This window comes from Gobius niger, assembly GCF_951799975.1.
Source record: "Gobius niger genome assembly, chromosome: 13".
Taxonomy (NCBI): Eukaryota; Metazoa; Chordata; class Actinopteri; order Gobiiformes; family Gobiidae; genus Gobius; species Gobius niger.
In genome coordinates this window covers 27,023,740-27,048,573 of record NC_136864.1, presented here as the reverse complement: position 1 = coordinate 27,048,573, position 24,834 = coordinate 27,023,740, and the positions used below count along the sequence as shown (strand labels likewise).

The window sequence follows — 24,834 nt, the reverse complement described above, 5'->3', positions numbered from 1 at the left end:
TGCCACCGGTCCGGAGAAAGCAATACACACTAATGAAATCCCGAAGAAGAAGCTACCATGCTAACGGGCAAAGCTAACGTCACTTTAAACAGTATTTACAGCAACGTTTGAGTGAATTTTTTTTTTCCATTGTATGCACAGTAACCCTCTCTCCCCTCGCCTTTCCTGTCGGCGTAGTATTTACTCTCCAAGACAATAAGTTAAAAAATCGTAACTTCCTACTACACCTGCAGTTGCGCTTATGGCCTCTAGGGGGAAGAGTTACATAGTACTGCTTTAAAACCGGGATGAATCATTTGCTTGAGAACACTCGTGCAAAAATATTTAGAATATCACATCAAAGAGACTCCGAGTTACGCTTTTGTTATTTTCCATAGACTTTTATTATATCTTTACTCTTGGTCTAACAGTTATACACAACGCCCTACAAGTCATGGCTCTTTTTTTTTCTTTTTCTTTTTTTAAATACTCTTCTCTTTTAAACACAAAAAAAAACCTGTAAAAATATTTAATTATAGCTAGTTGAACATCTGGTTGTTTTGGGGCAGTAAACAGAGGGAGGTGGGAATGTGGGACACTGCGGTGGTCCAGAGGTGGAGTCGCGCTCTCATCGCGAAGACGGGGCGGTGTTGCCGTTCAGAGAAAACCTGCGAGATATACAAAAAAAAAAAGACTTTAGACACGGAGAAAAAGAAGACTGTGGTGGTGCCTTGTAAATCTAATTGTGCGAGCCAGAATGAGTTCCGGAGATGTAACAATATCCAGCTCTCATCTGATTCTTGTTTCGTCGAGGTGCACTGGGGTATTACAAAAACGCAACTCACTATCTTGGAAAAGTCTCAGAAGTCACTATACAAACATTACTGCTTTGCTTGAACACAAAAACAGTTTGAAAAGAAAACAAGACAAGATTTATGACATTGAAAAAACAAAGGAAGACAGACGGCATCTCTAGAATTGCCCATACATGGTCATTTTTGAAAACAGTTAAGGGGGAAAACAATTTTGAAAAAATCTAAACTTTCTCTAATTATTCAAAAACTACTTTAACAAACACTGAATTATGAACATAGTTTCTACTAAATAAAGATACAAAGACATGGGGAGGAGCAAAGTGGTTCAACAGCCCATAAATACATGAATAACGGAGAATGCTAACTTGATGCTACATGTTAGCATCGAGCTAATGCTAGCGGTTAGCTAGCGCTTGCTACAACTGCCGTTTTTTCACTTCTACAGAACAATCTGCTGTGAGAAAATATCCATATGGCCCCGATTTACACTTGACTTGATTTGTATGTGATAAATAAGTTCATATTCCACCGGAAAATGGCTAAAAAGAGTGAAAATTGTGTTTCTCTAAAGATTCTATTTTCCCCCTCGGCGAAGCCAAGCCCCCTTCTGTGACAAGATGCCGTCTGTATCTATAGTCTGTAGGTGAATTACATTTTTTACAAATTTATGACATTGCATATAATTGATCATCTGGGCCTGCAGCGCAACGTAAGTACTTAAAAAAAATTATACACTCCTTAAAGGGACTATAAGGAGTTTAAAAATGTTAAAATTAAGTATTTTCCTCCCCCTACATGTTCCAGCCATGTCCTAATGTGTAGAATGAGCTCAGACCTGTTCACCACAACTGCATCTAAAATCCTGTACGGTCACTCAAAAATGTCTCACTTCGGCCCGAATTGCCGTCATGCACGAGCTTAACATAGAAGGTGCAGTTACACATATGGCCTGAGGTGGCAGTAGTGAGTATAAAATGACGAACTTGCTTCCAGCCCCTTTAAAGTCCCTCAGCAACTAATCCCGAATCCCCGGTGCCGTCACTTTGACCAATGAGAGGCCTGTGCAGAGGCCTGTCAGGTCCGATCAGGAGGGAGTGGGAGGAGCTTTATCGTTTACTCTCTTTCCTCATTCCAATTAGGACGGGACTTTATACGATCTTACAAACTCTTACTTTAAAGGCCAAGCAGAGCCCCACAGCACATTGTGAACAAGCTAGATATTCATTACTATGTGCTATCTGCATCATATTTAGAACCATTTTCATTAAAGGTGCATTCTGCAACTTTTTAAGCGAGAAAACGTTTGAAAAAGTTGATGTTTGTATGTATTTGGCCTTGTAGTGACCCAGCGGCTGTGTGAGTGGTCAGCGTGGCGCCTTTACTTCCCATCACAGTGATCTCCAGGACCAGGTTTTTCTGGTGAGAGGCTCAGTGAGCAGTGAAAACCTTCCAAACAATAGATCCTGGAGCGTCCTAGAGACCACTGTGATGGAAAGTAAAAGCGCCTTGCTCAGCACTCATACAGCCGCTAGGTCACTACAGGGTCAATCACCCAGAAATATCAACTTTCCCCACATAAAAAAGTTGCAGAATGCACCTTTAATGAAAATGGTTCTAAATATGATGCAGAGAGCACATAGTAATTAATATATAGCTTATTCACAATATACTGTGGGGCTCTGCTTGGCCTTTAAAGTAATAGTTTGTCCCGTCCTAATTGGAACTGAAAGCCACTCCTAGTTTACAAAATGAGGAAAGAGAGTAAACGATGAAGCTCCTCCCGCTCCCTCCTGAACCCCAACATGCACACAAATCTATGCGCATGAAGAATCGGGATGGTTGGAAAGATTTGCCAGAGCTGGGAGTTTCAGGAAACGGCCAACGGGCTAAATTTAGCTTCGGTGATGATGCATTTCCAAGTCTGTATCAAAACCAATGGGCGCCGGCTGCTCTGCTTTATGACCACGACACTGGGGGCCGCCATTGCTGTAGTACCTCCATATCGCCACTAGGCCCCCCATTGAAAAGCATTGGAGTTTAGGCACCTTAAAAACAACTTTAACGCCTGGTTTCAATTTTTCCAACACTAGACTAGGCTAGATATTCCTCCTGAGATAACGCTGGGTTATATAGTAAGAAGAATTTTATAAATCTCGTACTTAATGAGGCTCGGACTGTTAGCATTGGAGCAGCGCGAGCTACACGCCATGCAAGGGCCGAGTCTACGGTGAAGATCCCGCCCTTATGCCCTTTTTAGGAACATGCTTCGTCAGAGCTGGGGAGGGGGAGTCTGTAAAAGACGTCCATTATTTTTTTACAGCCTATGGTCAAAACGCACGGTGAGGAAAGTTCATTTGTAGAGCAGGATTCCAACACAAAGTAATTCAAAGTGCTTTACAGCTATGTACAATTACAGCTTCATTCGGCACTGAGGTTAACTCCCACATAAGTGAATCGAAGCAAATGAAAGATTTAGTATTAGTGACATTTCTGGACTTCTAAACAAGCAGAGCCACCACAGGTTTCGTTTTCAAACCCCTCTATACAACAACGTGACAGCAGGTGTGTGTGCTTCCGAGTGCGGACCTGCAGACTCTCTCCATCATGTGTGTGACCAGCCTGTCCGAGATGCCGGGACAGGACTCCTCCGCCAGGTTGAAGGCGTTCTCCAGCTCCTCTATAGCGCCCACCCCTCCTCCGCTCGCCCGCCGCTTCTCCTTCAGCTGCACACAAACGCAGACCGTTAACCGCACGCGCTAACAGGGGGTTTGCAGGCGCGTGTCTTGAGCCGTACCTCTTTGAAAATAGGCGTTACCAGAGCGGACAGGCACTGGGACTTTGGTTGCCGTAGGACCGACTCTCCCGGCAAAGGCTGCGGCGAAAGGGGAAAAAAAGAATCATGTCATGGACACACGAATGGGAGTTTTACGGGAGGTTTTCGGGGTCACCTCGCGGTCCGTGTGGGGGTAGCCCTGCTGCAGCACGCTGAGGTTTGACGGTCGGACTGTGGGGAAAGACCACAAGGGGCCCTGCTCCACGTCGTCCGAGTCCCTGGACACAAAACGCAGGAGCAGACGTCAGTGAGGCAAGCTTTGTCTGGAATAAACAGTTTGTGGAAACGGCAAGAAAATCAGAATGTTTTCAGCTGTGCTCAAATCTAAAAGCTTCTCGACTGGAGCTTACAGCCTATAGGCCAGTGAACGGCTCATTTGAAAAACAACCAATCTCAACGGATATTTTTTCTTTTTCCTCGCCAATTTTTCATCCCGTATGTGTCACTTTTTTCCCGCTCGTTTGTTGCGTTTTCATCCTCGTTCTCGTCTTGTTTTCATCTAATTGTTGTCACTGACGCTTTGTTACAGAAGCTTAGATTTGGGTAAAGCCAAACTGGAGAAAATGTGCCTGACTAAAGCACTTCAATACAAGGCCGTGGGAACCCAGGGTGCTGAGGGCACTGCAGCACCCCCTGGTGGATAGTTTGTGAACTGCAGGCAATATTAACCCCTTAACTCCCACCTGACCCGAGCACATTTTCTCCAGTTTGGCTTTACCCCCAGTCCAAAAGCTTCTGGAAAAAAGGCGTGAAAATACCAACAAAACTGAGGCGAAAACAAGGATGAAAATGTGAAAAAAGTGACAAAAAAATTACAAAAATGGACAAAAATGGACAAAAAATGGACAAAAAATTGACAAAAAAGTGAGAAAAATTTGACGAAAAATTGAGAAAAAAATGACGAAAAAGTGATAAGAATTTGACCAAAAAATGCAAAGAATTTGACGAAAAAGTGTCAAAAAAGTCACGCAAATTTGACAAAAATGAGACGACTGCCCAACAAAAAAAGTGATGAAAAAAAATCCGATGTGAGGAAAAAGATCAATTTAGTTTTGTAGGTCTTTCAAACGAGGTGTTACACTGGCCTACAGGATTTGGGTAAAGCTGAACTGGAGAAAATGCTCTCGGTTCAGGCGGGAGTTAAGAGGTTAATAAATAGGATTTATGCACAGAAAAAGTTTTTTGGGGGTAAATTTTGTTCCTCAGCGCCCCCTAACTAAAATATCTTCCCACGGCTCTGCTTCAATAAATGTGAAGAGGCATTTGATCTAGAAACTTTGGACACATGACTGTTTTCTTTACACGTTACTTACCATAAATACGTTTCAGATCGGCTCCTGAATATCGCGATACGTATCGGATCGTGACAAAAGTGTATCGTGCCAGCCCTAGTATTTAGTGAAGGCAATTTAAGAACTGAAAATATAGAGGGTTCACACTGACAAGATCTTTAACCTGTGAGCTGCTGTGTTTTTTGTTTTTGTTTAAAGCGGATGTACCTGTTTTTTTTGTCTTGTAGAGTGAAAGCCATTGTGCCTCTTACACTATATTGTAAATTACAGACACTAGTGGGCAAAAATAATCTACTGCGAGGCGTTTAGAGCGTATCATGAATGATTTTTAGCAACCGTAAACCCGACAACAACAACCCTAGTCATCCTTATGAACAATCTGAATGTTCCCAATGCTTTAAGAAAGTAAGAAATGACTCTCGGACCGGAACGAACTATTCAAACTAGCTTCCAAGCTTCCTGAACGCACATGTCTGAGTCGTCTGAGCTGGACTCCTCCCCGTGGCCCTCAGATTTCCAGCGTCTGTAGCGGTCGATCAGTTCCGTCAGGTACGCCGTCTTCTTCGTGTAGCGCGTGATGAACTTGTGCTTCAGGAGCTCTTTGGCTGTCGGTCTCTGCGCAGACACAGAAGTAAGAAATATAACGACATGTAAAAAAGTCTGTAGCGTGCGCGTTGTCGTATTCACTCACGAATCGCGGGTCTTTGTTTAGACAGGCCTCCACGAACTCCTTGAACGGTTTGCTGTACGGCCCCTCCAGCGTCGGGGGCGTGTTCTTGGGGATGAGGAACAGCACTCTCATTGGGTGAAGGTCAGAGTTGGGCGGTTCTCCTTTGGCCAGTTCGATGGCTGTGATGCCCAGGGACCAGATGTCGGCCTGAGATGGACAGGAAAAAACCACGTCAGGCGCCGAATGCTCAATACAAAGTGGAATGCTCTCTTTACGGTCTCTCAATATGTTGTAAAAGCAGACATTTGAGCGGAAAAAACTATCTTGCGCGCTCTGCATCTAGTTCTAAAGCCTTTTTAGCGATCATAAACTAGCAGCGAGTTGTTGTGTTTATACAGGTAGCAGAAAGTTGAATGTTTTAATGCCATTTCAGAGGCCAAATAACATATATATATATATACACCAAAAAGACCACTTTCACTTAAGTGACGTTTCGGGCCCTTCTTCAGACATGGTTGTTATTTTTGAACATTTTTTGGACTTTCATTTGAGTATTTTCAGCAATCTTAACCAGTAAAAGTAGTCGAGCAATGTCAGTATATATAAAAAAACAAAACAAATCCAACTGACTGCTTTAATGACGTCTAAGGCCTTAAAGGTACACTGCGTAACATTTTGGACTATACTGTTGCCATCAGTACAAAACATGCTCCTAATCACCAGCTCGACAGAAAATGCTATTTCTGCAGTGAGAAATAAAGAATGGATTTGGATGGGAACCTATAACCTGTTTAAATCTCAAATTCTGCTGACTTTAGTCGACGTCTCCATGGAAACGAGCTGGAGACGTACCCACTCCCGGTAAAGTTATGTCATATCTTAGGAGAGCTGAGCCGCTCACAGCAAAATCACATGTTTGTTTGAGGTATTTTTCAATGCAGAAAATATCTGTCATAAATCAAAAGCTTGTATTTCAATTTTATTTTTTGGGTAAAATTCTACACGGTGTAGCTTTAAATTGTGCTCATTTTTATGACTTTGGGTGCACGAGTTGCTCGGTAGAATGGTTGCTGACAATTTTTCACAAAACAGTGGAAAAGACACTGACTGTACCATCAGTGTGTTCTTTTATTTTTCTGAGTGCAGAAAATTAGTCCAATTGAAAAAAAATAAAATTAAAAAAACCTTGAAGTCACTGTAACAGGTTTGTTTACCGTAATCGATTAGGCCTTCAGAACAATTAGCATCAAAGATAAAAGCAAGTCAGACAAGAAGGACACTGTCAACAGAAAAACTAACAGTTACTATTGAAGTCAGGCCAAGGCATAACATCTTTAATGATGATGTTTAATTGAAATAGTTCCGGTCACAGAAGTACATGCTCCACAGTTAAGCTAGCTCTGAGAAAGTTAGAAGACTACAGAAAACTACAAAGATGCACTGAGTGACGCTCGCTCACTGAGCCGCTCTGATTGGCTCGGTTGACTTTCTACAGATACGTTAGTTCCGCCGCCGGTTGTGCCCAAACCAACCTTCATTTAAAGGCAAAATCGACTTTTTCAAGCTTTACATCATGTTATTATGTCATTCCCTCATTAAAAACATGCCTGAAGTGTTGCCTTGGCACATTCACGTATTTTTGAGTAATCTGTAAAAACTCTGATGGCGGCCATTTTAGGGATAGGTTTGCCTGAGTCCTCCTAGGAACGCCCCCACCTCCTGGAGACGCCTCCGAGCTTTCGTCACCAGCCGAGTGACCAACCACTGCTCCTCAGCAGAACCCCCTCCCCACTGATGCCACAGACAGCGTGTGGAGGGGGCGTGTCTAAAGGCTCAGAGGTTCTTAAAGAGACAGAGGCCTATTTCAAGACATTCACTACAGCCATTTTGAGAGAGACATTTTATACAAGGCAGTTATTCTAATTTACTGCATTTACAGACCAACAGAAGGTTTGGTCATCATTGTAGTGTGATATAGACTGGTGCCATGTGATTGAGAAAGCATAATACCCCCTCTTTAATCAGAAAGAAGTGGGTTTGGCTGGTCAGGCTGTGTAAACTTTGAACCACATCCATTTAAAAGTTCCCTCTTCTGCCCTTTTCATTCTTTGTAAACAGTGCAGTAATCCTGCCTTAGCAACCTGTCCGGAGCTCACTTCTACAGGTCGGTCCATCATGGCCTTTTGAAACCCAGAAACCCACCCAGACACAAAGCTCTATGTGGTCTGGGAGCAGGCCCTGATCTACAGGTGCAGAAAGGTGCATGGCAACCTCATTTTGAAACATTTGCACCCTCAGATTTAGTGGCATCACAAAAGTATATAAAAATAAATATCTCTCAGTCAGTTTGTTCTGTAGCCAAGGCAGTCCGGGAGTCTTCAAGTTTCTCGATGCAAGACAAGACGGCTGCTTTTCCAGCGTGCCACCCTTAAATGGGGCGTCTCCTTTTTTCTTTGGGCGTCTCACCTTGAAGTCATAGGCCGACTGTTTGATGACCTCCGGGGCCATCCAGAACGGCGTGCCTACAAACGTGTTCCTCTTGATCTGCGTGTCCGTGAGCTGCCCCGCCACGCCGAAATCGGCCAACTTCACGTCGCCCTGCTCCGACAACAGCACGTTCGCAGCTGCGGAAACAAAAAGACCAAAATAGGATCACTCGTACTGAATTATGAGTATGGATGGAAGCGGCATTACCTTTGATATCCCTGTGGATCTTCCTCTCTGAGTGCAGGTACTCCAGGCCCTTCAGGATTTCTCGCAGGATGGTGGCAATGTACGTCTCTTCAAGAGGCCCGGGCCGCAGCTGAGACAAAGAGAACACACTTTAAATCTTGTGAAGAAAAAAAAATCTGTTAATTTTGTGGCTTATGGACTCTACTACAGACAATGAGGACTTCACTTGAGCATGACTTGGACACGGAAAATGGTTTATCGACCAACATCTCGGGTTGGAACTTGGATAAATTCCATGAAGAGTTTCCTGAAAGTTGTTTTAGAAGCAGGAATAACGGGCAGGCAAAGGGACTTGGCTAAGCTTCAAAACGTCCATTGGCCGATTCCGATATGCACAGCATATATTTTTGGCCAATATTTTTGGCTGATTGTGAAAGCTGTCTTGTCTATATTCCTGTATATGATGCTTCTAAACTGTCAAATGTGTGAGTGACAGCAGGGGTGCTTTATTCGGGGCATAGGGAGGCACGTCGGAAAGACAAGAATCAGCGGATTCCAAAACAAAGAATGGTAAGTCTTTGGGCCCAATCTTCTGCCTGGCGCCAGGACAGCACTGCTTCAAACGCGACGGTCATCATAGTATTTTGCATGTGCATAGCTGTAGTGCTGTGTGCCTGTGCCAATGGCAAGAGGGGGTGGCTTATTAAAAAAAAGACGTCGACTGAGGCGTGGTTTAGTTCAAGCAGTACTGAGCGCTGCTCTCCTATACCAGCCTCACATTCTTTACTTTGTTTACATCGCGCTGCCTCATGGTCTTCCTTTAGCATTACAGGCTTTTATAAGCTCCATCAGGTCAAACTAATAACTTTACTGATCCCACCATGAGTTTAACACTGTCCGGTGTCCTGAGAGAAGGTTATGAACAGGTAGTCCCGCTGTACTCCGGGCCCACACAGTCTATTCATCTGTTTCTCTTTCAAAACAAAAGAAAGAATTCACAAAATCAACTTACCAAATCCAAAGCCGAGCCTCCACCTAAGTATTCCATTATAATCCATAACTTTGTGCTCTGGGAAACCAAAAACAAGTTATTAAGCGTTTAAAGATCTCCCCTGTGCTTTTGTGGCCCCGCCTCTCCCCTCACCTTGAGGTATGAGCCGAAGTACTTGGTGACGTAGGGGCTGTCACACTGGCTGAGCACGGTGATCTCCTGCTGGATGTCCTCGATCTCGTCCTCCGCCTCCTCCAGGTCGATGATCTTGATGGCCACCACTTCCTTGGTGCGGTTGTTGATGCCTTTGTAGACCTCGCCAAACGAGCCTTTGCCGATGCGCTCCTGTTTGGTGAAGTACTCCTCCGGGTCCAGACGAGCATTCTGTAGAATACACGAATAAAGGTTTAGGCCTAGGGACAGCGAGGAGGAGGAGATCCTGAAACTGCTGAGGAGGGAAAACTCCAAGAACAGACTGACTGAAGACATTCATTTATGAACATGGCGGCTATGTTTTAACCTCTTTCCCCCCGCCTTAATCGAGTGCGTTTTCTCCAGTTCGGCTTTACCCAAATCTAAAAGCTTCTCCCTAACCCTTTTGTCGCGTTGCTGTCATGTTTTTGACACATTTTTGTTTGTGCTGGTTTTTCATCTGGGTTTTATGGGTCACTTTCTTGTTGTATTATTGTTGCTTTTCTGGCATGTTTTGTCACTTTTCTGTTGCGTTTTCATCCTCATTTTCGTTTTTTTTCAAGAAGCTTTTAGATTTGGGTAAAGCCAAACAGGAGGAAATGTGCTCGGTTCAGGTGGGGTCAAAAGATTAAACAAATAAAGTTGAAATAGATTCTTCAAAATAGTAATCTTCTGCTTTGATTACTGCTTTTCACTTCACTGCCTGTTTCAGACGACGACCTTATGTAGCTCATTGATGCCAAGAATAAATGGTGGCAATTTGGAAGAATTAAAATAAAGTACTTTTAGTTGTTTCCCTTTTTTGTTTCCTCCATAATCCCATGTGTTCAGTCACAGTTTAACCTCTTAACTCCCACCAGAACATGTTTTCTCCTGTTCTCCAAATTTAAAAGCTTCTTCGAAACAGCGATAAAAAAAAGAAAAAAAAATGAGGATGAAAACGCAACAAAAAAGGGCTAAAAACTGACAAAAAAGCAACAAATAAGTGACAAAAATCCAGCAAAAAATGACAAAAATCTAGGAAAAAAAATACAAAATTCCAGCAAAAAAAGGACAAAAATCCAGCAAAAAAACAAACAAAAATCCAGGAAAAAAAGACAAAAATCCAGCAAAAAAACAAACAAAAATCCAGCAGAAAAAATGGCAAAAATCCAGCAAAAAAACAAACAAAAATCCAGCAGAAAAAAAGACAAAAATCCAGCAAAAAATGGACAAAAATCCAGCAAAAAAATGACAAAATTCCAGCAGAAAAATGGCAAAAATCCAGCAAAAAAAAGACAAAAATTCAGCAAAAAAATGACAAAATTCCAGCACAAAAATGGCAAAAATCCAGCAAAAACACACACAAAAATCCAGCAGAAAAAAGACAAAAATCCAGCAAAAAAGTGACAAAAGAGCAGCAAAAAAGTAATATAAAAGTGGCGACAATGGCTCGGCGGGTGGTAAGAGGTTAACGTCTTCAAGGAGAATCACACAAAGCAAACAGTGTTGAAAATAAAGAAAAGCCGATACAAACAAAAGTATTTCCAAACTGTGCCGTTCTGTAAATAAAACTGTGCAGGTGCAGATTTATTTGAGTCGTTTAAAATCAGCAAAGAATTCATTAGTCGGTCGAAAACCAGAATAGACTTAATCCAATGAAAATTGAACACTTATTGTCAAGCTGTTTAGAAGAGAGTCAAAGACAAATAGACAATGTTTTTGCTTTCGATACACAAGTTAATCATTTTTATTTAGTCAGAAGTCGACCATGGTCCATCCCATGTTCATATTCAAATTTCGTTGTGACGTTGACTCAATCACAATAACAAAAACATTCTTATCTTTATCGCCCGGCACACCACGCTCAATGATATAGTCTATTTTTACTTTTTCTTTTGCTCAAACGTCACAAACGACTTAAATGTAACTAGCAACAACTTCCACAAAGGAAAAGACTGGATAAAGTATAAATAGGGCTTATGGTCACATGACATGACAAATGATTGTTTTTTCTAATTTCTTAATCTGCTTTATCATGTTCTTGTGCCATTTTGACTCCGATCCTCTGGTTAGTGGTAATAGTTCTTGCCATTAAAGACACATCCACAAATATTTGCCTTTATACGCGATAAAATAAGTTAAATAAACGGTACCTGATAGAAGGTAGGCATCTGGAGCTGTGCAGCGAATCCACATCAAGGAAGTGTTGGATTTAAAATGCAGCGTAAGGCATTATAAACCGAGTCTGACCTGGAATTTCTGTTTCCTCGTTGTTTTATCACATCTCTCTGATCTTATCTCGATGGCTGTGTGTTTACATGCTGCACTAAACATATATAACGTAACATTGGGTGTGTACAATATGTTTGGTCATTTTCAAATTCAGATTTAAAATGGCAACAAAAACAGCGTCATTAACCTCTTAACCCCCGCCTCAACCGAGCACATTTTCTTCACTTCGGCTTTACCGAAATCCAAAAAAAGTTTCTTGACTGGAGCTTACAGGCTACAGGCCAGTGTAACGCCTCAATTGAAAGCTAAGACCTACAAAAGTTATCACAATTCATGATCAAATACACTGCAATCCACGGCCCGTCTCCCTGGGGTCTTAATACGTAAAAAAACCTGCTAATCCTGAAGTTCAGTCCGGTGATTCTCAACTGTTGGTTCGGGACCCAAACATAGATTGCGAGTCTTTGTCAGAATTGAGCAGATAAATTGTTGTAGATGGTTTTTTAGTCAGTCTCTAGTTCGGTGCTTAAGTTACACCAGCGCAACGCTAATCCTGACATTATATTTTGTATTTTCTTGAATATCTTTTATTGACATTTATGATTCCTTGGGCTGGGTATTGTAAAAAACAAAACAAAAAAAACACCATAGGACTAACTCTTTGGACCGCGACCTCCCCCAGTGTAAAATGTCATTGCCATTACTACCATTTGTTTTAGGTACAAAAGGTAAACATTTCCAATCTGGTTTATTAACCTCTTACCCTCCATTTTGTCATGTTTTTGTTGCTTCTTCACCTCTTGTCGCCTGTGTTGTTATGCTTTTGCCCTTATTGCTGCGCTTTCATCCTCATTCACGTCTCGTTTTTGTCTCTTTTTCAACACTTTTTGCCATCCTGTTTTGGCAGAAGAAGCCGTGACATTTGGGTAAAGTCAAGCTGGAGAAAATGCTCTCGGGTTAAAGGACCAGGCCACCGTTTTTTCCATACGGAGATATGTTCTTACCTGAGCTTAGACGAGTTGATGCGTACCTGTCTGGTCTGTGTGCGTGCGCTCAGTCACGCAAAGCGACCGAGGATGTTGTCAGCATTTGGCCTCTCCCAGTGTATTCCTATGGCTCCAAACGGGTTGGCAGCTCTTCCACGGGCACAAAGACCAGACAGGGACGTATCAACTCGTCTAAACTCAAGGTAAGAACATATCAGGGGATCCCGACCCCCACTTTGGGAACCCCTGGTATAGGAGAATATAGGGTGCCGTTAAACCACATCAGTATGGTATTGAAAAAAAAGAAAACGTAGGTGTTACTGGTGTCCAAAGCAGGTATGGAAAAGTTGCTGTTTCAGTTGTTTCCTTCCGCCTGAACCAAGCACATTTTCTCCAGTTCGGCTTTACCCAAATCTAAAAACTTCTTGACTGGAGAGCAACAGCTGCAACGCCTCATTTGAAAGCTAAGCTAAGTGATTGTACCTTTTTTTTGTCTCTTTCTCAGTCGGTTTTTGCTTTTTCATTACTTTTTTTTTCATCACGTTTTCCTTATGTTTGTGTCGCTGTCCTGTTGTCTTGTCATCATCATTACATTTCGTTTTCGTCGCTATGTTGGCACCTTTTCCAGGAAGCTTTGGGTAATGCCTGGACACCTGGAGAAAAATTGGAGAAACTGTTCTTGTGTAGATGGGGGTTAAAGAGGTTCAATCTGTCTTTTATGGAATGAATTGACATTACTGTTCTGCTTATGGTTCTAGATATTGAAAGGTATTGAAAAAAGCATTGAAGATGTATCATTCAGGTATCGTAAACCAAGCATCGTTAAAGGAACAGGCCACCGTTTTTACATACTGAGATATGTTCTTACCTTAGCTTTGACGAGTTCTTTAGGACCTGTCTGATCTTCACCCGTGCCTTCAGTCACGTAAACACAGCGCAGACGGCGTTAGCATTTAGCCTCTCCCTCTCTCCTCTATAGCTCCAAAACAGGTCAAGATAGAAGCTACCGAGCTCTTCCTCGTTTTCCCTATTTAAATATGGTCACGTGAAGTGTTACACTACAAAGTATAATTACACAGAATTAAACAATGTGGATTTTCTAAGCGGATAAAAGGGGGAACTATATTGTAAGGCGTAATAATACCAGGAGTTGTTTGGCATCTGCACAGTAAAGTGAAGATTACTGCGCGGATTTCGAACTACTCCTGGTATTATTACGCCTTACAATATAGTCTCCCCTTTTATCCGCTTAGAAAATCCACACTGTTTAAACTAGTACTAAGTAACTCTTCCCCCTAGAGGCCATAAGCGCAACTGCAGGTGTAGTAGAAAGTTACGATTTTTTAACTTATTAATTGTCTTGGAGAGTAAATACTACGCTAACAGGAAAGGCTAAGGGAGAGAGGGATATTGTACATCCAATTATACAATGGAAATATTCTTTTTCACTCAAACTTGGCTGTAAATACTGTTTAAAGTGACGTTAGCCCGCAGCTAGCTTTGCCCGTTAGCATGTTAGCTTCTTCTTCGTGATTCCATTAGTGTGTATTGCTTTCTCCGGTCCGGTGGCAGTCAAGTTGCAAACATGGTTTTCTGTCCAGAGACACCAGGGGGGGATGAAAGACCCTCCAATCATCCCATTAACACTTGTATTACCCCCACAGGGACTACGGAAAGGATTTATTAAGGCAAACACGTTACTTAGTACTGCTTTAATTCTGTGTAATTACACTTTGCGCCGTCTGTGCTGTGTTTACTTCATTGAAGGCACGGGTGAAGACCAGACAGGTCCTAAAGAACTCGTCAAAGCTAAGGTAAGAACATATCTCAGTATGTGAAAACGGTGGCCTATTCCTTTAAAGTACCGGTATCGAAATACACTGTATGTAACGGTACTCAGCCCTGTAGGAGACTGGACTACAAATTGAAAGGTACCCAGCCCTTCCTACTCCTATTCCTGTTATGTGGCCCCATTTTAGACTCACATAATTCCTAAATATTCCAGCTGTCTGTCACAAATGCACTATTACAATGATCCATCTGTTCCTTTACATGCTACATTGCCATCCTGCCAGTTTAAACATCAATAGCTGTGATCACCAGACAGTGTGAAAGAAACTGGTGTTTGGAAATAGCCATTGCTTCTGTATTAGTAATAGAATAGTAATGAACTGCCAGCTGGTGTGACAAAGCTCTGCACATGTCGAATACCTCCGCCCAGTCTGAGCCCTTTGTATAACACTAACGGGGGGAAGCATGGGAGGAAAACACAGGGTTGACAGCCCGGACCAAAGGCTCCATACCTGGTTCTGGAGGCTCTGGAGGTGGGCCATCTTCCCTGGAGGTGGCGGTCCGCTGATCCGCGCGTGTGCCCCTTCCCGGAGGCTCCTCTCTCCCCTCCCTGGCTTTCTCCCTCGCCTCCTTGGACGTGTGGGTTAGCTCGAAAGGTGGCTAGTTCCAGGGGCAGATCGACACCCAAGCTCCGTCTGCCGCTGCGGGGCTGCGGATGGGCTGTCAGTCCGCGCTGTTGTCGGCCTCAAAGCCCCCGCACCGGCGCGGCTCACGCAGCGGGAGACGCCATGGAGCTCCGCGGAGACGGCCAGCGGGGGAAACTACTCCTTCCGTGTTTTTAAATATTTAATTCATTTCAAGGGAGCGCTTAGCCTGTTGTTCATTTGAAGCTTCAGGGACAAAATAATGGCCCAGATGGTCTGCGCATGCGCGGTGTGACTCGCGGCGGCGGCATTCTGGGAGTTGGAGTGCGTTTGAAGCTACTTTCGCTACAATTATCACGGCTGTTTTTATTTGGTTATCAGGAAAAGCGTTTTTTAACCGGCCCTCGCGGAAATTAGACTCATTTGGAGCGAAAACACATTATTTATGATCATAAATATATAATAATCCGACATCCACAGCTCACCGTTTAGCCAAGAAGACCAAGATAAAAGTTGCAAATTAGAGGAGGCTGGTTGTCACAATGTCTGTCCCCCAGAGGCCCACTGCTCATCATCTGTACATCCCGTTTTCAGATATTAGTAACAGCAAAAACTGATTTAATTATGTCTACATTGCTTTGGACACAGATATATCATGTTTATGAAAGATTTGCAAACAATTAGGTATGTGATGTGATATGTGATTAATTGCACAAGTAGACAAAGTTCATTTGAATGCTATTATATTCATTATTAATAGGCCTACACACAGTTGCTCAAGTTTAAAGCAGTTACTCTCATGTTAATTCCCTACAGTGGGGGAAAATCCAATAGAAAGTCTATGGGGAACTGACAAAATGCTGTTTTCCCCCACTGTAGCCTACATAATATGTATATGTATGTATCTGTGAACAGCCCAACTGCTTACAATTTGTATTTGTTATACAAGAGCTGTGTTTTTCAAGGTAATGTGTGATCAAGATACAGAGGTGTTTTAGGTCAGTATGCAGTTAATTAACAAATGAATTATCTTTTGATTAATTGTGAATTCAAGTGTTTGACAGCCTTACCAACAACAAAAACCCTACATAATATGGCCTACACATTGCCTACTAAGCATTGGGGGTTCTAATCCGAGCTCTGCCAGTTTGCTGATTATCCCTCTCTGCTTTACATTTCAATCCTACACCCTGAAAATAGAATGGTTAATATAACCAGAATATTGGTCATATTTAACCAATCTGGTTGGTAGATATGTGTCCAACCGATCTGCTGGCTAAAAACAACCATCTAAAATAGGATACCAATATGAATTGGCTATTTTGACCAGGATATTGGTTAATATTGCAGAGCCCTTTAGGAAGCAAGGTGTAAATTGGTTTGACTGGAACAATTTAAATTGGCTAATAATGACCACGTTAATGGTTTAAAATGAGACCATTAAGCCCAAAAAGGGATACATATCAGTATCTTGTGGCAGTATCTTGAGTACAGCCCAACTGTTTGGTTACGAAGTGTAATTTTGGTTAAAAAATAAAACAATATATTGGTTAATGTAAACAGTATCTGTTCAACCAAAAATAGTACTTTTTCTAACCAATCCTTTTGTAGAGTGTACACCTTTTGTATTCAAAAAGGAAGTAAAACTCACATTCTGGTTCGTCCAAACTATGGGCCGGGAGCCAAATGTGGGCCTCTGACGAATTTAAGTTGGCCATCAGGCTTCATGGGGAATTGACCTCAATAGCCTTATGTTGTAGCTTATTAGAGCACTATAACTCCAGTTTCAAGTTTTGATTTTAGACTGATGTGAATACTGGAATACTCACAGTGACCTTTGGAACAAAGAAAGACCAAAACACGCATGAAAGATCAAAACATGTGGCCCTCTGTTTCAAACATCTTTCACATAGCCAAGATCAAACCTTTCATGAAAAAACTGTGAGCACCCATTTCTATTCTCAGCAATCATACAGCAAGCAACAGAACATACAGATCAGAAACAACAGAACATACAGATCAGAAACAACAGAACATACAGATTTTCTTATAAAATCACAAATTAACCTCTTACCACCCGCCTTAACTGCCATTTTCTTCAGTTCGGCGTTACCCAAATCTAAAAGCTTTGGTTGTTTGGTTTTTGGTTGTAAAAGACTTTGTTGTTTCAGCTCAAATAAATGATAGGCTACATTTAACCTCTTTACCCCCCACCTGAACGAGCACATTTTCTACAGTTCGGCTTTACCCAAATCTAACAGCTTCGCGATTGAAGAGCAACAGTGTAAAGACTAATTTGAAAGCGAAAACCTACAAAAGAGATCGTAACTGTTTTGTTGCTTTGTCGCTGTGTTTTTGTCACATTTTTGGAACATTTTCGTTGCAATTTTGATGCTTTTTTCAATTTTATTTTATTTTTTCTTTCTATTTTTTTCTCAAACTGGAGAAAACGTGCTCAGTTTATGTGGGGGTTCAGAGGCTAAGCTTTCCAGTTTCTCCCAGGCCTGTGGGGTGTTTGTTTTCGTTGACAGCTGATGAATGTGATTGTCAGCGTGCGTTTCATTCACTACAGGGCGTACACCGAATCAGCCAACACATGACGTTAGCTCAGCCCCGCCCTCGCGTTCACTTCCGGTGTGTTTCCCACTCGCTCCTGCGGTGGTCGGTGTCCTCCATAGGCTGTATCCTCCTCCTGCGCGGCTGTAGCGGGTTGCTGGCCTTCGCAGGGCTGGTGGATGCTGCTGTCCACTACTGGACACATGACATTTGAACCCGGGGCTATAAACACAGCGGTGAGTAAATATATACACGGATTAGCGCCGTTAGCTGCGGTTGGCAATGAAAGACTCTCTTGACCTGACTGTTAATGCACCTTAGCTAACGTGTTGTCATATAACGCTAACACCAATCTTAATTCTAGCTAACAGGGTGCACTCACCACACGTATAAAGTCATCTGTGCCATTACTTTTAATCGCTTTCATGTCGTCTGATGTTGAGTTTCTTTGGTGACATTGAGGCAGGTGTCAACAAGCTAACGTAGCTACTTTGATCTGCGAGCCTTTCCAATCTCATCACATGTGAGTGTCTCTGTTTTCATCTGGGCTAAATGGTCAGCTTAGATCTGATATTGCCACCATAAAGCTGCTGAAATCCATCCTCTCGTTCATCTGGTGTAGTTTAGCCTCGTAACTGTGGAGAATCAGAGGGGAATGTTGGTCAAAGCATTACCACTCACAGAAATCAATAAGGATGATATTAAGACACCTCACGTGAGAGGAAAGTTTCCTGACTGAGCCAACAACGGAAATACATAAGCCTATACTTTGAGTCCACAAACTATAGCATTTATTTAGCCAACAGTGTTTCACTTCACACCGCGTAGCTTTTCATCCATCAAAGTCCAAATACCATTTATTCTAATACATGTGTTTTTTTAATGGTTGAAAAAAACCTTTTAAAATGATGTGTTTGCAGCTTGCATCTTCATAGTGCTTCAAAGAAGTGTTTTTCTATTTCTTTGAATGAATGACTATTGAATTTATCTTTCAGGCGCCATGAGTGGTCCAGCCTTCGCCCCACCTTCTGGGGATGTGGCAGAGATGAACCGCATCCACTATGAGCTGGAGTACACGGAGGGCATCAGCCAGCGCATGAGGATCCCTGACACGCTGAAAGTGGGCCCTGACAGCCAGGGGGTGCCCCTGTCGCTACAGCAGACACTGACCCAAACCACCATCATGCAGGTGCCGGAGAGGATCATTGTTGCAGGTCAGTCTGGCCATGGTGCAGGGCAAAAGTGTCCTGAATCAGTGACAAGTGTCTGCACCGAGAAAGCATTGTGTTCTTTTTCAAGAAACTAAAAAGCGCATTATATTTAGCTTAGTATTTTCACCATAGACAATATCAAACTCACAAATGGACTCTGGACTGCAATAGTTTGGGATCAAATGTTATAAATAAATGCACAGGTTTTTACATCGTATGTTCTCCATTGGTTTATGATTGGGAAATCGAAAAGGACACAAGCCTGAGCTCGATTTGGGCAGAGGAATTCGGAATAATAATGAATGAGTATTGTAAATCATATTGGCTTTATGCATTTAGGTAATACAATCCTTTTCGTACAACATAATATGCAAATCTCCATTGGGTCTTGTTTGGTATAAAGCTTGAAGGCTCTTTTTCCAGTTTTATTGTGTGTTGCTTTAGCTTAATCTGTTTGTGATGGTCAAAACTTCTTACCAACACATTACGGACATCTGATTCCTCAGTTCATGAACACGTTTCAAAGGTTTTCAGGGGAAAAAGAGGAGTCATAGGAGTACTTTTGAGTTGTGGCTAAAAATAGTTCAGAACACAATGCAGACGCTGCGCTGCAATCTCTTTGTTTCGCAACTCTCTACAAACATGTCCAGCAATGCCTATTATTCTTGTTAGACGCAGTTTCAGAATTGCACAAATTAGATACTTTCTCAAATCTCTCTAAACCTTCCTTCAAATCTCTGTAATCTGTGTTCTTCTCCATGTAAACAGGAGATGAAGATGACGCCCGGTTCTCCCGCCCCAGAGACTTGGACCTGATCCAGTCGGTGCCTCAGGTAGATCTAATGAACATGAAGGCTCCCCCTCAGGTGCTCACTTTGTCAGAGCAGCCCCTGGACTCACTGGAGACCGAGGACGCTCGCGCTCAAAACACACACCAGGTACAAAGAGGCTGCATGCTATAAACTTTGTTAAATCCAAAGTGAATCCTATATTTCCATTATCGACATTAGGAGGTTGTCGAGGTCAGATTTTATGATTTGTAAAAAAAAAATCATTGTTCCCTTGTCCTTATATTACATAGACATTATTTTAAATGTCTTTAAGTGTTAAATATCAATTGCACCCAAAACAATGTATTTCAGAATCAGTTATGCACGTCCAGTTCAAACAACCTCCCATCTAGCATTTCTCTATTGACTCTGTGCATAACTTCAAATCATAACAACGCCGCCCAAGAAGTGACTTCCTGTTTTGATCCAGCTCACCAAAATAAAAGCACCATCTTATTCATTTCATTTAATTATATTCTTGTAATGTTGCGAGTCCCTGCTAAATTAACCAATGAGACGTGCTTTTATTTTGGTGTGCTGGGTCGAAACAGGAAGTCACTTCTTGGGCGGCGTTGTTTTGATTTGAAGTTATGCACAGTCAATTGACGTGAATTTGTATCACTGTTTACTGTTTCTATGGTTACGCATGAGCGCATTATTTCAGCCAGTTCACAAAACAAAGTATCTCTACTATATTTACAATTTCTGGACACTAACAAACGCGCTGTGTTGCCGCAGGTGCATCATTCTCGATCGCGGAGGGAGCGCAGTGCGAGTGACCACGTTTCTGGTCGTCACAGCAGCAGTCAGTACAGGTAAGCACACAAACATTGCACATGTTTCTGTTTATTTCCTCTGCAGTGTGTTTGTGTGCACCATTTCTCCCCCCACCAGAATGAAAGAATGTTTTAATGATTTTTGGTTTCATGTGACCGATACTAAATGTTTCTGAGAAAAGTGGTGCATTTCATAATAATAAACCAATAGCAGTTTTAAAGTGTATGTGTAATGTGAACAACAGTTAACAGTTGTTCTGCGATTCTTTTCTCTACTGATTATGTAGCTGTAGCTAAGTCTCTGTGGACTTTATAGCGACAATAGATACAGACGGCATCTCTGGAATCGCCCATATATGGTCATTTTTGAAAACAGTTAAGGGGGAAAACAATTTTGAAAAAATGTAAACTTTCTCTAATTATTCAAAAACTACTGTAACAAATGCTGAAATATGAACATAGTTTCTACTAAATAATGATACAAAGACATGGGGAGGAGCAAAGTGGTTCAACAGCCCATAAATACATGAATAACGGAGAATGCTAACTTGATGCTACATGTTAGCATCGGGCTAATGCTAACTGTTAGCTAGCGCTTGCTACAACTGCCGTTTTTTCACTTCTACTGAACAATCTGCTGTGAGAAAATATCCATATGGGCCCGATTTACACTTGACTTTATTTGTATGTGATAAATAAGTTGATATTCCACCAGAAAATGGCAAAAAAGAGTGGGAAATTGTGTTTCTCTAAAGATTCTATTTTCCCCCTCGGCGAAGCCACGCCCCCTTCTATGACGAGATGCCGTCTGTATCTATAGCTCCTGGCTGTCGGGCTCTTCTATACATCACATCATAGTATCAGTTTTCAAGGGTTGATTGAGTTGAGGCTGCATAAATGCTGTTCACTGCACTGTTCACTGCACTCTTCCTTACATTGAATGGAATATGCCACATTGCCGTGTTTTGTACTTCACGTCATTTTAATCGTATCTGCGTTTATCTCCCATCAGTGTGAGCCCCTCTCCCTGTGTCCCCCCGGTGCGCCCCTGCCCTCCCCTCACCTCCCCCGAGGACGCCAACGTGAACCTGTTCACCACCGCGGGCTTCCTTTCTTACGTTCAGTCGACCACGCGCCGGGCCTACCAACAAGTGCTCGAGATGATTGACGACAACCACCGCCGGTAAACCATCTTTTATTGTCTATATTAATGTGTTATATTATATCATTTCATTGTATTTGATGACTGAAACCAACGTGTTTTTTTAATATCAGGATGCCTCATGACCTCGCTCTGGATTTTAACGAAGAGTCCGGTTTGGTCGATGCCTCTTCACTCCGGAGACAGGTAAAACTGAATATTGTAGCAATTTCTGTCTCAGAATGGATTAGTTTTGTACAATTTTTCTTAGAACTATATTTCTTTGTCTCTTAACTGCCAAGCGCATTTTCTCCAATTCATGTTTACCCAAATCTAAAAGTTTACAGTCTCTAGTTTAACGCCTCATTTGAAAACTAAGTCCTACAAAACTGATCTTTTTACTTGCGTTGTTTCCGTGTTGTTGTCACTATTTTGACACAGCTTTTAGGTTTGGGTGAAGCCAAACTGGAGAAAATGTGCTCTGCTCAGGTGGGGGTTTGGAGGTTAAGCATTTTGCAGAGAGTTTTTATAAGTTTCTTTTCATGTTTGCTTGTTTGATAGTATATTATTAATGTAGCATATTATACAACATTAAATAATACATTTGGGCTCAACCTTGTCCCTTTAAGGGGTCTTGAAGTGTACCTTTCTGCAAAGTAAAGATACTTATTATTACAGTTCTGTTTTTAAAGTTTTAGATGGTGATTTTTGCGATACCAAATAAAGTATAGTTCAGATACCACAACTATAAACCAGGATGTTTCATGTGACATCACGTACCATTTCACCCTATAACTACCCTTGACGACATCATAGGTCCCAAATTGTAGCCAAACATTAAAAGCAGTTGTATTATGTCAAAGTCATACCCAGAGTTGAAATTCGCACATCTTTGAGTAATCTTTGAATCTGCCCCAGGAGGCTACACTTAGCAGTAGCTCCCAATAAGCACCTCCTGAGGACTATGTGTCCTGGAAATATTTTTCTCACCTCTCGATCTCTTGCTAAGCTTAATTCTTTCGTTCTTTCGGTGTTTTGTTAGTATTCTCTCTTTATTGAAGCAGCTGTGCAGTGAAGGGGAGCAAGGGGAAGGGTGGGAGGGACTCACGTGACATTGCTTGAAAATCAGGAAGTGAAACTACTGGATATTCCGTTGAAGCTGTTTTAGATCAACATTGCATTTTCCAACCAACAAAGTGGAGAATTGTAAAGATGTGCGTTGACATTATTATTAAATACCTCCAAAAAGCATAATACCCTCTCTTGATATTATATTGCAAGTTATCCACTACAAAATTAACATTGTGTCTATCAGACCATTAGGAGCGTTCTTTTTTACCAGGGTTTTATCAGTCGCTCTGTGATGCAGCTACATCTGGAATGTTCTTCAGGTTGACACAGTGCACATCCCTAGTCCGTTAAATGGCAGAACATCATTTTTCGGTCTCGATGTTGCCTCCATGTTGTGCTCCGTCCTTGGTCAGGCCTGTCGTCACGGTCACTCAGCAGCAGCCTGTTGTTGTATTTGTGCAGATCGTGAAGTTGAACCGGCGCCTGCAGCTGCTGGAGGAGGAGAATAAAGAGCGCTCAAAGCGAGAGGTGGTGCTGTACTCGGCCACCGTGGCGTTCTGGCTCATCAACACATGGATCTGGTTGCGCCGCTGAATCATAATAAAGCGTAAAGTCTCCCCAAAAAAAACACACTCTAAAGCAAAGACGGGTTTATGTTGTGTTGTTGTCTCAGCATATTTGTCCTGACTACTGACTTGTTAATAGGTAATGACTAACTACAAGCAGCTCGATATTTCTATTTATTGTATTTTTCTGCTGATAAACAGGAAAACACAAGGCACAATTATTATCATGCTGGTGTGCTTTTGTGGCTTGTGTATATTTATTTAGAATCAAGTTTACTGGAATGCATCCCTGGCAAATCTATTGAGCAACATGTTTCGGGAGCTTTACAGTGAAAGGACCAATCCCCAATGTGAAAGTGTCAAAAAAACAAACAAAAAGCTATAGATGCCATATGTAAACTCCCTGAATGCTGTTCAAATCACTGTCTGATATTAAAATTTCCTAAAATGTAACTTTTGTGGTCTATAATTTGTTTATTTTTTTTTTACCTTGCACTACAAAACTGCCACGCTTATGTTTATACGTAAATAATTTATTTCAATGCAGTGAACACAGTTTTCCATCTGTGGTGCCTGCTCTGAGCTGCAGCGTGTTGTCTTGTTTTTATTATTTTGTGGTGAGCAAATGTGATATTCTGTATGATCATGTTTTTTTTTAGATGATACTATTTTTTAATTATGACGTCAATGCACATTCACGTTTGTTTTACAGCTTTTTTTTTCCTTTGCATGGGAGTTAAAAGTTACAATATTGTTTGTCATACGTTATGACATGTTTGTACGGAAAAATGTGTAATAAATGGATGTTATTTGTGTCAAGATTTTTTCTTTTTGTTGTTTATGTTGTATTTATTCCTACGAGTGTGTATTATATTTCAACTAATTGCACACAACCCTTTATAGATTAGTAATTTATCCCCATTAACCTCTTAACCGAGTGCACTTTCCGTTCGTTAGGCATTACCTGAATGTAAAAGCTTCTTGACTGGAGCTTGCAGCCTCTAGGCCAGAGTAACGCCTCATTTGAAAGCTAAGACCAACCAAATTGATTTTTTGTTGCTTTGTTGTCACATTTTTTAACCGTTTCTTTTTCGTTACGTTTTCGTCACATTTGTGTCACTTTTTTTTCTTCTTCTTTGTCATGGTTTTGTGACTCTTTTGTAGCTTTTTCATCTCTTTTTAGTCATGTTTTTCACTTTTTTTTTTCTTTATCGCTTTTCCGGGCACGTTTTTCTCAATCTTTTGTTCCATATTTGTCGCTTTGTTTTTGTTGCTTTTTTGTCTCTTTTACAACTTTTTTTTGTGTGCGTTTTTTTCGATTTCGTTTTTTTTTCGATTTTATTATTCAGTTGTTCAGAGCCGTGGGAAGATATTTTAGTGAGGGGGCGCTGAGGGACAAAATTTACCCCCAAAATACTTTTTCTGTGCATAAATCCTATTTATTAACCTCTTAACTCCCGCCTGAACCGAGAGCATTTTCTCCAGTTCAGCTTTACCCAAATCCTGCAGGTTAGTGTAACGCCTCATTTGAAAGACCTACAAAACTAAATTGATCTTTTCCTCACATCAGATTTTTTTTCATCACTTTTTTTGTTGGGCAGTC

General features: G+C 41.6%; 2 protein-coding genes across 2 annotated transcripts; one reads left to right on the top strand and one right to left on the bottom strand.

Annotated features, from left to right (window-relative positions):
- Nucleotides 1–380: 380 nt before the first annotated feature.
- stk25b (serine/threonine kinase 25b) lies at nucleotides 381–15,352 on the bottom strand. The gene is made up of 11 exons (XM_079568955.1): nucleotides 14,949–15,352; nucleotides 9,407–9,637; nucleotides 9,275–9,331; nucleotides 8,284–8,392; nucleotides 8,056–8,213; nucleotides 5,611–5,796; nucleotides 5,389–5,534; nucleotides 3,743–3,845; nucleotides 3,589–3,666; nucleotides 3,381–3,517; nucleotides 381–647 (listed from the first exon to the last, which is right to left on the bottom strand). Exons 1-11 carry the CDS (start codon nucleotides 14,976–14,978, stop codon nucleotides 608–610), a joined length of 1,275 nt encoding a protein of 424 aa, XP_079425081.1. The 5' UTR covers nucleotides 14,979–15,352; the 3' UTR covers nucleotides 381–607.
- Nucleotides 15,353–17,708: 2,356 nt separating this feature from the next.
- LOC306972365 (mitochondrial fission factor homolog A-like) lies at nucleotides 17,709–24,023 on the top strand. The gene is made up of 7 exons (XM_079568956.1): nucleotides 17,709–17,872; nucleotides 18,632–18,850; nucleotides 19,616–19,785; nucleotides 20,416–20,492; nucleotides 21,466–21,636; nucleotides 21,729–21,801; nucleotides 23,128–24,023. The coding sequence occupies exons 2-7, from the start codon at nucleotides 18,637–18,639 to the stop codon at nucleotides 23,257–23,259; spliced, it is 837 nt and encodes a 278-aa protein (XP_079425082.1). The 5' UTR covers nucleotides 17,709–17,872; nucleotides 18,632–18,636; the 3' UTR covers nucleotides 23,260–24,023.
- Nucleotides 24,024–24,834: the final 811 nt, after the last annotated feature.

Coding starts and splice junctions, on each gene's coding strand:
- stk25b (XM_079568955.1), bottom strand. CDS start 14,978: ATGGCCCACCTCCAGAGCCTCCAGAACCAG. Junction 9,332..9,406: donor ACTTCGGCTCATACCTCAAG/GTGAGGGGAGAG, acceptor TTGGTTTCCCAG/AGCACAAAGTTATGGATTAT. Junction 5,797..8,055: donor AGTCGGCCTATGACTTCAAG/GTGAGACGCCCA, acceptor TGTCCATCTCAG/GCCGACATCTGGTCCCTGGG.
- LOC306972365 (XM_079568956.1), top strand. CDS start 18,637: ATGAGTGGTCCAGCCTTCGCCCCACCTTCTGGGGATGTGGCAGAGATG. Junction 18,851..19,615: donor GGAGAGGATCATTGTTGCAG/GTCAGTCTGGCC, acceptor CCATGTAAACAG/GAGATGAAGATGACGCCCGG. Junction 21,802..23,127: donor CCTCTTCACTCCGGAGACAG/GTAAAACTGAAT, acceptor GTATTTGTGCAG/ATCGTGAAGTTGAACCGGCG.